At 35.8% G+C, this 11730-nt stretch overlaps 1 protein-coding gene across 1 annotated transcript; it reads left to right on the top strand.

Annotated features, from left to right (window-relative positions):
* Positions 1 to 3487: 3487 nt before the first annotated feature.
* Capr (caprin family member) lies at positions 3488 to 10098 on the top strand. Its single transcript, XM_011154776.3, has 6 exons — positions 3488 to 3684; positions 4479 to 4697; positions 4793 to 5143; positions 5225 to 5992; positions 6082 to 6376; positions 7795 to 10098. Exons 1-6 carry the CDS (start codon positions 3571 to 3573, stop codon positions 8025 to 8027), a joined length of 1980 nt encoding a protein of 659 aa, XP_011153078.1. The 5' UTR covers positions 3488 to 3570; the 3' UTR covers positions 8028 to 10098.
* Positions 10099 to 11730: the final 1632 nt, after the last annotated feature.

The following is an 11730-nucleotide window of genomic DNA, read 5'->3' as shown; positions in this document are numbered from 1 at the left end:
ATATCAATTCTAACTTTTTAGGTTATGCGCATATTACTATTAAGCCAGTGGCACACGGTGCTTGTTTTCGTGCTGGATTGCTTGCTGGATGAAAATACTGCGTTCTGATTAGTACTTTTCCGAAGATGGATGGAAATGCACCAATCAGAACGCAGTATTTTCATCCAGCCAGCAATCCAGCACGAAAACAAGCACTGTGTGCTGTTGGCTTTAGAGGAACTGTAGTCACCATTAACCATTTACGCCACCTACAGACTTTAAATCGTGTTAGTTAACGTATGCAGTATGAACAGCATTTCGCACGGCTTCGTACCGTCGGATAACAGACGACGCACGTCGGATGCAGTGTAAATCCAGCAATAGGCCGCGTTCCGTTTTTCATGCATATGCGCGCATTTATATATAGTTCATAGAGAGTGGCGTCGGAGCAGTGGCTTACACACCCAGAGCCATCTATTGAATTGAATTGAATTATATATAGTTCATGTTACATACTGTAGGAAATGCGCGCATAATGCGTGAAACGGAACGCAGTCATAGATGCGCCTTATGATCTCAACGGTCCTGAGATCGCGAGCCGCGACCGTTAGTTGCGTGATCCACCGCGCGATAAGGGGAGATAGGAGGCGTAGCTCCCGAAAATCGGCCGAAAGTTATAGGGCAAGGGTAAGGCTTTTGCATAACACATAATACATAATGCATAAAAGAATAAACCAATTAGTTTTTTTCATTTCCCTTCTCAGGACAGAAGTAAAGAATTCTGATTTGTTGATTCTCTTATGCGTTGTATATTATGCGTTATGCAGAAGTCTGTGCTCTGGCCCATAAACTTTGCCGAGCTCTGCACTATACAGTTACAAATCTAAAGTCAGCTGCATACGGTGCTTGTTTTCGTGCTGGATTGCTTACTGGATGAAAATACTGCGTTCTGATTGGTGCATTTTCATCCATCTTCGGAAATGTATCAATTAGAACGCAATATTTTCATCCAACAAGTAATCCAGCACGAAAACAAGCACCGTGTGCCACTGGCTTAATAGTTCCCCTTTCACGTGTTAACAATGGTTGCGTTCAGAAAACAAAGCGCTCGCTGAGCGCTTAGTAACTATTGGTCCTTACTGTTAGATCCTTACATTCAGACCAATAACGTTGACGAATTACTCAACCGTTGTGTAACCGTTGTTTTCTGAACGCAGCCAATGGTCCTTTGTTGTTTCTTTTCTACCAATCGCATAACCAAATAAGATTAAAGTCACTAGCAGGAATAGTATCATTTTCTACGTTTTAACCACATCGTTTGATGATTGAAAATTTTCATGAAAACGTACACAACTTACAGGTAAAGAAGGATATAGATGAGTAAATTGAAAGTTCACGTGAAATATTTCATGTTTTAAGAATTTACATTTCACGGTTAACATTTGAATCAGTCATTATATTTATTTACATTATATTATATTACATTACAACTATAAATTTTAACTGCATAATGATTATTAGTACGTTATACTTTACATTTTGTATGCTACGAGGGTCGTTCAATAAGTCCTTAGAAAAAGATAGAAAAATAAATTATTTTGGGTAGATTTTTTTTTATTTTTCAACATAATCTCCTTTTAGCTCTATACACTTTTCCAAGCGTTTCTCCAACCTTTTTAAGCCGTCCAAAAAGTAGGATTTCGGAAGGTCCTCAAAATAGGCATCTGTTTAGGCGATGACCTCCTCGTTCGACGTGAACCGTTGTCCGCCGAGCAATTTTTTCAAGTTTGGAAATAAAAAAAGTCACTGGAGGCCAAATTCAGTGAATACGGTGGATGTTGTAATAATTCGAACTTTAATTCCATAATTTTGGCCATCGAAACTGCGCAGGTGTGCACTCGTGCATTGTTTTGATGGGAGAGGATCTTTTCCTTTTTCAAATGAGGACATTTTTTCTTGATTTCTTCGCTCAACCGGTGCAATAACGACGCATAATACTCTCCAGTTATTGTTTGTCCTTTTTCCAAGTAATCGGTATATATGATTCCGCGTGCATCCCAAAAAACTATGGCCATCACCTTGCCGGCCGATTTCACCGTCTTCGCCTTCTTCGGAGCCCGTTCGTCTTCAAAAACCCACTGTTTTGACTGTTGCTTTGTCTCTGGAGTGTAGTGGTGTATCCATGTTTCGTCCACAGTTATCTATCGACGCATAAACTCGTCAGGATTGCGACGGAAAAGCGCCAAAACAGCCTCAGAGTCAACCATACGATTGCGTTTATTCTCCACTGAGAGCAAACGCGGCACCTATCTTGCCGAGATTTTTTTCACATCCAATTTTTCGTGCAAAATTGAAAACACTGTACCTTGCGATATGTCTGTGGCCTCAACTATTTCGCGCACTTTGATTCGTCGATCACTCAAAATCATATCGTGGATTTTGTCAATCATTTCGGGTGTAGTCACTTCCACTGGACGTCCTGAACAATGTTCATCTTTCGTGGATGTACGGCCACGTTTAAACTCATTTACCCAATTGTAACAGTTGCAAACACAGGAGCAGATGTGCCATGAACTTCATTTAACTCAGCTTTAATCTCTTTCGGTATTAAGCCTTTTAAATATAAGTGTTTAATCACCACTCGAAACTCACTTTTTTTCCATTTTTCTAAATAAAGAAAAGTTTGTTGCTTCAATCGACAATAAAAATGAAACAATGTGATGTATATAACTGAGACTAACAGCTGTCTAGTGAGTAATGATGCTTATTAAAAACAAACCATTTTCGATACTACGAGCGCCATCTCTTGGATTTTCTAAGGATTTATTGAACGACCCTCGTATAATTACATTTATATGTTAATTATCTATATTACAGAGATATTACTTTTCACTTTTTTACAATTCATTTTTCATGGGAAATTATTTACAGTGAAAAGTGAAAAATGAAAAAGAAGCTCACGTGAAAGATTCATGATTGCTGCCCTGGTGTAAAGCCAACGACATACGGTGCTTGTTTTTGTGCTGGATTGGTTGCTGGATGAAAATACTGCGTTCTGGTTGGTGCATTTCCATCCATTTTCGGAAATGCACCAATCAGAATGTAGTATTTTCATCCAGCAAATAATCCAGCACGAAAACAAGCACCGTGTGCCGCTGGCTTTATTGTGTCCTAAATCTTTTCTCATAAAACCCCGAATTAATTCTGCCGTGTAAACATAGCCACTCATATATAACACATACATATATACATACATATACACACACAACGGCCACAAAATCTCTCATTTTAATTAATTTCATCTCAATAGTTTACGAACCGAACTATCACGGATAATAAAACTCGTACCATTATTGACGTAGTTATGACTATTTCTTTAGAGGGCGTATCAGAACAAGCGTCTACTTTCACAGGCTGTACGCGCGCGCTCATAGACTTCTGGTTTAGCATAGACGAAGCGTCGATGTTCGGCAATGCTCGGTAATGTTCGGAGACATATCACTGCCTCCCTACTACATCTCTCATCAACCGCTCGTGACTCGGGTACTGTTCTGAGGAGCCACTTTAGTTTGCGTTTGTTGCCCGTGAAGGATGCCTTCTGCCAATCCTAAACTAGAGAAACAGGCCTCTACGGAGACCGCGGAACCCATACGCCAAGCGATCGTCGTAATCGAGCACAAGATACGCAATCTCGAGAAGCGTAAGGTGAGATTATTAAAGCTATGGCGCGAGCCATAATTATAAGTGAAAATTTTATCTGTCACTCACAGACAGATTCTCTTCACACCGTGCAATCCGCCATGATCTATGATGCGCCATGTGCTCACGTTTCGGAATATCGCCTCGAGATGTTGGCGATACTTCGAGATTGTTCGGTTGGTGTACACGTTGCTTATGCACGTGGATACGGCACAATGCGGCGACGCCATATCCTACGACGTACGTTATTCGGCATCCTAACGACGTTAAACGCGCCAATTTATCATCACCAACCTTGTATCATGGCGGTGTATCATCTACGTACATGAAACTTCTCTTATATACAACGCGCATTACAATTGCCGATCAAATGAACATTGTTGATGCAACCACTCATCATTTCATTTACCACGGATAATCCTCTCATAGTCAATTCCCCTCACAATGCGTCATAAAATTATTGCGATTTACGTTCGGCGTTTCATACTGTTCGTTTCTGATCTGATCGTGGCAAACGCTCACCGACGACCACCGAATCTTCACACTACTTTATGTTCATGAAATTGTTTTTCAAATTGGAAACAAAATTACATTTCGCGTTTGAGTAATTGGAGTTTATATTACGGCATGCATTGTATATTCTATTCCTGCAAAGTAGCTTGCAATTGTCTTAAATATACGATATCAGCCTTATGAGTTATGAGTTATAAGACTATGCAAGTGTACGGAATACGTAAAATCACCTATTGTAAAACTCCAGTCAAACTATTCTAATCTTAACATAATTTTTGCGAATTTAGGGTAAACTAGAGTCATACAGGGATCTGCAGAAGAACGGGAGGGAGTTAAACTCTGACCAGAAAACAGCAGTTGCTAAATATGACGAAGTGCTACAGACCTTGGACATTACCCGGGAAATGTATAAGCAAATTGTTGGTATCGCCAATGATGCAGTCAAACAGCAAAAGAAGTTGGCGCGGAAGGAGGCCCTTGAGCGGATGCAACAAGATATTGCAAAAGTAGATGTTTTCTAAAATATAATTTTACATAATTATATAAAACATTATTTTTCGAAGAAATATCAAGACATTTGTAAAAGTGATATTGTTTGTAGGTGCGAGAGGTGCTTGTTATTCAGGATACCTTGATAAATATGGGTACTGATTCTGCTAGAGATGATTTTGTTAATGGCAAGAATGGTGCTATAAAGCTGTCGGAAGAGGAATTAAAGTGCCTAGACAGCTTTTATAATGAACTAACAATGAAACATCAATGTGAAGAGGGAGAACCAACCTTTTTTCAACAAGCCCAAAAAGTTGCAGAACATTATGTTGCACTTGTTGAGGGAAAACAACGTGAAATAGTTGGCACTACATATAACAAGTTGAAGGACATCATCACAAACATCAGTCAATGTGGCTATTTTGATCAGGCCCACGAATCTGAGGCAATACCTGTAGAAGAGGTATGTTCCTAAATATGTGCACATATTATTTAAATTGGATAATTTATGTCATATATGTCTGATCAACTTATGTTTATCCAGGTTACTGAAACATTAACTGAAACACAAGTTACTGATGGACCAATGGCACAGGAACAAGTCAACGAAGAATACAATAATAACGACAGGCACATTCCACCAGAATCTATGATACCCATTCCAAATTTTCCTGTTCAAGTTGCCCCACTTCCTGTTGTTTCTGGTACCGCGTCAGTTTCAGGACCTATTCCGGTCGTAGCGCAACCTATACCACCGCATCCAGCTGCCACAGTTGATACTCCTTACTACACGACCGCTACCAGCTTTGTCCCACAACAGCAGCCACAACAACAGAATCAGCAATCTCAACAGCAACCACCGCCGGCTTCTAGAATCAACGATGTCATAGGGACACCTAATTTCTTCTTCTTGCAGGAGTCTGAGCTCGATTCGCCGGACGTCACGTCACAGACACCTATTGTGTCACACATTCCTCCTGCGGTTAATGCGCCGATTCCATCGCAGACCTTCACGAATCAGAATTTTGCAAATGCGCCCGTTGGCGTACCCCAGCAAGTTATATACCAGCACCAACCACCGCAAGATATGTCACACATTCCCGGATTTGCAAATCCTAATCCACCACCACCAATCCCGATGCCACCTTCTCATCAGCAAGCAAACATGCAATATAGTCCGCAGCATCCAACTGGTTTCCAGCCGCAACAGTCACAGCAGCAAAATGGAGGGCAGCAGTTGTCCCAGCCAGGACAGACGCAAAATTTTGAACAGACGCCTCATCAACAGCAAGAACCTCAAGTATCCACGGAGGTAAATTTAATACTTTTAACATTTTAACTCAATGTTGATGTAAATTTATAATCATCTTTCCATCATCGATTTATGAATATTTTTTTCAGGAGAAAACTGAAAATGGTTCGAGTGAGACTAATGTTGCTATGGAATCAGAGTTGGAACAGCAAACTGAATCAGTCGATTGGTGTCAGATGACTGAAACTAATGATTGGAGTCAACCTGATCAGCAACAGCCGTCTATTCAAGATCCCCAGCAAACGCCACAGCAGCAAACAACTCAACAAACTTGGGCTGAGCAACGTGGCGGATATAGAGGAAGAGGGGGCAGAAGAGGAACCTCAAATGGCTATAATGGCAGAGGCAGGGGAAATTATCAGCAAAATGGTCGTGGAGGACAAGGTAAGAATGTAATAAAATAGATTTGAGTGTAATCTTGAAGTTTCTGGTCCCTTACTACAGAACCTTTGGTTAATGATATCAGAAGTTAGAAAATCCATACTAAAAATTTCTATAGATTATATTAAAATAAAAAGATATATTCAGAAAATGACACTTATGTAACCGATTGAATATATTTTTAAAATGCTCCAAAAACTTTTTGCTCTAATAATCAAAAAGTAGACAAAATTTATATGATATACAATTTCTTATCTACCTTTTTTTTATGATTTTGTTATGTTGGTTTTTCGCCTATTCATTAATTGCATATATTGCTTCGAAAAAAAAAGTTTTTAAAACATTCTAAAAACGTGTTTAGTCAATTGTAAATGTCATTTCATGCATATATCTTTTTAATGGACGGAGTAAGAATATTTAACATATGGATTTCTTTGCTTCCAACGTTATCATTCAAGATAGTTACAGTGGAAATAAGAGCCTTAATAAATAATATCAGTTTTTACCTCAAATTTTTTTTATATGTCAATATATAAAATATGTATGTACAGAATTTAACCATTTCGAGCAGGTACTCTCCTCATATAACATTGCCATAGTCGAGTGATAAATATGAAAGTACTTATTCATGCAGCTGTACGAAACATTTTCGTGTGTACAATATTTTCTAATAAAATAACTATAATAACATGAAGGTTAATAATTGAATTGAATAATAAAATTGGAAAATGCATGTTTCATCTACTGATTAAAATTAACGTGTGGTCATATGTAAGCGATAACTGTTGAGTAAATTCAAACATACAGCCATAAGTGAGCATTAATGACTGTTGATTAAGATCAACGATTGAGCTATTTATCAATATATACATGTAAATATTTTATAAGAGTTTTATAATAATATTAATATTATATATATATAAATTTTGAATTAGTAACGATATGCTAGTAAAAGTTGTTAAAATACAAAGAATGCTTAGTGCTCGCAAAGAAATAGAACAAAGTAATAAAGAAATAATTATTTATAATATAGATAAAAAGAAAAGCACATTGTGAGATTTAATGTCTCAAATAAATAATACTAGGAGAATTATTTTAACACTTACGAATAAAACCATCAACATAAAATTTATATGGTAAGAGACGTATTGCTAATAAATAACTCTACACCGACTGACTGACTGAAAAGTGAACGAATTAGATGTAAAAAGATAAATTCTAAATTGAGTATAAACAACATTATTAAAACATGATAATAACGATTATAACAAAAAGTCGAAACATCATTTCGATAATTTATATTAATAAAGTAGATCAATTTGTATACCACATTTAACTTGTATTAATATTTTTTTACTAACGAAATTTAACGTTTTTGCTACCATTGCTATATTATTATTTTTTTTTCTTTGTTTCACCAGGCACATATTATCGCAACGATAGTAATTATCAAAACGGATATCAACAACGCTCCTGGGTAAACAACGACGGAAATAATGGATACAATAGTGGCTTCAAGCGTGGTGGTAATGGACCTAGGGGAGGTTCACGAAGCGAACGCGGCATGGACAGGGGTCGCGGACAATTTCGCGGTCAAAGGGGGGGTAATCGAGGTGGATACGCTCCACGTGGCAAGCCCCATACGCAACAATAAAAAAAAGAAAATAAAAAGAACGCAACAGCATATAAATGCACAGTGGAATGTTATTATGATTTACAACCATGATTCAACTGTCTTATTTATGAAAAAGCTTAAGTCGAAATAATGCATTTGCAACAAAAAATAAGACTCAAAGTTTAGATACCATGCAGTATCGCGTGCATGAGTATTATACATAATAATTTTGATATTAAACAAACAATCTTTAAGTGAGATGTAGTTTTTGTAATATACAGAAAAATCTGTATAACATATTTTTTATCTATTATACTCACACGTTGCATTAAGGTTCCTAGTCCCTCGTTGCGGAACTTGATTGATAACTTTAAAAGTGAGAAAACCTACATACAAAATTCTTACGTATTATTTCTAGAGAAAAAGATATTTGTATGAAACAATAATTGAGGTCGCTAGAACATACTTGTATAATGCTCGAATACTATGTTTCTTTTGTGAAAATCAATAGCTATAAAATGACTAATATATAAAGTTGATCATACAAAATGATAATGCATGTGCATGACTAAGTTTTATCAGTCATATAATTGTTGATTGATGTCAAAGGGGAAACACAACATTTGAAATATTTTACAAGTATGCTTTCTTTTACAAATAATGATCTAAAGTATTTTTTCATATGGATATCTTTTTATTTGGGAATGATATACAAGAATTTTCAGCGATCATTTCTCACTTCTGACGTTATTATCTAATATGGCGAGCATTCAGGAGCCTTGTAATTTCATGGGAAAAAAGTTGATTAGTTATAAAATGAGACAGTTTTGCATTTAATGCAATACATACGTCACATGTTGCGATGTCATATGATAAAAAGAAAATTCGACGGAACCCCTCAAACGCGTGTACTAGTATTTACTGGAGCTTACGGCTTAGGATATTTCTTAAATATGACATTGAACGAAACTTTGCATTTGAATTTGGTATTTGCAATCACAGAGATTAAAGTTGATACGAAGATAACAGAAGGAACATTGTGATATAAAGGAAGCTGTACCAAATTCAGAAATGTGAACCTACCATGCAAGTATTATTGTGTTGTGACAGAAGGCAGGTTTCACAGGGCAACAACAGCTAATCTGTAAAGATTAGAAAAAATATATAATAATTTTATTATAAAAAAACAAAAAAAAACAAGAACTTACCTAACAAATATTTCACGCAGAGACAAAAACGTATTTAAAGAGTAACATTAAGATGATTATAAGTATATAGGCGATCTGCACGACCATCTCTTCGTCTTGCGGCGCAATCGTTCCAGAGAGAATTTTCTAAGATACCAGAAAAAAGAGGATACAGCGAGCAATGCCTTCTACTGCTAAATATTATATCTTCTTGACTTCATGCCCCGATCTGCTGGAAAGCGATTATGTAACTTTTCTTTAGGAGCAGAAATGTGAGAAGTTCGTACAACTTGACTTTAATCGTCACATAACTTTCTAAACTACAAAAAATATGTAAAACTTTTAATATTTCCACTACTAGAAAAAAGTTACATGATCACTTTGATTAGTGTATGAATTTGAGAGACTTAACGAGATAGATAATTAACAAAGATTAAAAAATTTTATGGAGAGATTTAAGTAGTTCAAGTTATAAGTGATTCACGGATATGTAAAATCTAAAAGGCATTTTTCACATAGTATGATATATGTCATGACACTATGTATAAACCGCGTCGCTCTCGCTTCTGTTTTTTCTGTGTGATTCCAAAAATTCTTCACGGTCGTCGCCTAGGCAATTAGCCAAACGAAAGAGATCGCGGTGCAATGTCCTTTAACGATATAACATATATTACCTGATTTTTTTTGTATTACGAAACAAAGGAAGAATAAGAGTAAATGAATGATTATTTTTAAACCAGAGGAAGCGACAGGTGCGCGGGGCTTAGAGTGTAAGTCGAGTTCGGTATATAATTATTAAGAGAGATTGATTTAAAGATTGAGGAAGAAAGAAAAAAAGAATATACGCGCTTTTCACAGCGCACTGCCGAATAAGTCATGCTCCACATCGCTAAACATGCAATGAAGAATACCATTTAATAGTATTTTGTTTGTACATTTATGTTTCACTCCCTTCTCCTTCCTATACGCGCGATTACGTTAAACTATCCTATAAAAAAAAAACTACCAGTGTATCTTCCAAATAAAGATCTAATTCAATCCTGCTAATTAGTGTATACTTATTACGCTCAATATAATGATAAGTTTTTTCATTCCTTGAAAATACTATTCAAATAAGAACGATCTAATCCTAACAGAATACAACTGCTATATGTATAATAAAGAAGTAACGTATAACTAATGTTATAATGGACATTGCAATTTATATAAATATAACTTAATTTCATAAATGTAATATAATTGTATGATATATCTGTTATAATAGTTTGTTAATTACCGAGAGCACATGACCTAGGAATGCCCCAAGGATATTTCTAGAATGTTAAAATGTTCTCAGGACATCCCCTAAATATTTATATTGTTAGAATAACTAGCAATAATATAACAACATGATTGGCATACAATGAGTAATACAACTGTTATTTTCATTTAAAATTACTGTTACATAACATTATTCATTTATATATAAGTGTATAATATAACAGTAATGAAACAGTTAAATACTTTTTATAAAATTATATATAATTGTATAAAACTATATTATATTACGTTGCTACTTGGTAAGAATATTTATGTTTGCGAGAAAATTATAGAAATTGAGAAAGTGAAAATGTAAGACGTACACTCGTGAACTAAAAGGTATGTGCACCGATTTTTTGTTGACTTCGGAACGCGCTCCAACTTGAGGAGAAAGACAATCACTGCTTCATACGTCAGCGTTGTCACTAAAGCTAAGACTCCATGCATGCGGTGAGCTGCGGCAAACGGTTGCGGTGACCAATCAGGAGACAGACGCATGCCGGAGCTTGCCGCAACCGGACTTGCGCCTCCCTCCTGATTGGTCACCGCAACCGTTTGCCGCAGTTCACCGCATGCATGGAGTCTTAGCTTTATTACGGGAGCAGAAGGATGGCATATACGAGTGTCAAATAAGTAGTGATTGTGGCATAGACATAAATGTCTTGGAGACTGAGTTATAATTGAAGAAATGAAGAAAACAAATAGTGATTGTGAAGAAAAGTGGCAAAAGGCTTCATAAAATTTGTAAAACAGCATATTAAAGGAGAGTATTAATTATCTAATAATATTTTAAGTGAAAAATATTTTTAAACTTGAGTGTAAGTTAAAAAAGTTATAAACCATAATTTCTTTAATGTTAATAAATTTGTCATCGACGTTGAATGAATATATATATAATGCTATTATTTCCATAGATGAGGAATTATATTATTGTGTTCAGCAGAAGTAAGCAGCAGACTAAGTTGAGTGATATGAGTATTTTGTTAAAAAAATATCACTCGACTTGGTCTGCTGCTTATTTTTTATGAGTGCAAAAACATAATTTTCCACCTATGTAAATGATAGCATTACATACATATTCATTTAACGTCGATGGCAAATTTATAGCTATAAAATTATTAACATTAAAGAAATTATGGTTTATAACTTTTTTAACTTACACTCAAATTTAAAAATATTTTTCACTTAAAATATTATTAGATAATTAATACTCTCCTTTAATATACTGTTTTACAAATTGTATGAAGCCTTTTGTC

This window comes from Harpegnathos saltator, unplaced genomic scaffold, assembly GCF_003227715.2.
Source record: "Harpegnathos saltator strain DR-91 unplaced genomic scaffold, Hsal_v8.6 scaffold171, whole genome shotgun sequence".
Taxonomy (NCBI): domain Eukaryota; kingdom Metazoa; phylum Arthropoda; class Insecta; order Hymenoptera; family Formicidae; genus Harpegnathos; species Harpegnathos saltator.
The sequence above is the reverse complement of the archived record's forward strand: the minus strand, read 5'-3'. Positions and strand labels throughout refer to the sequence as shown.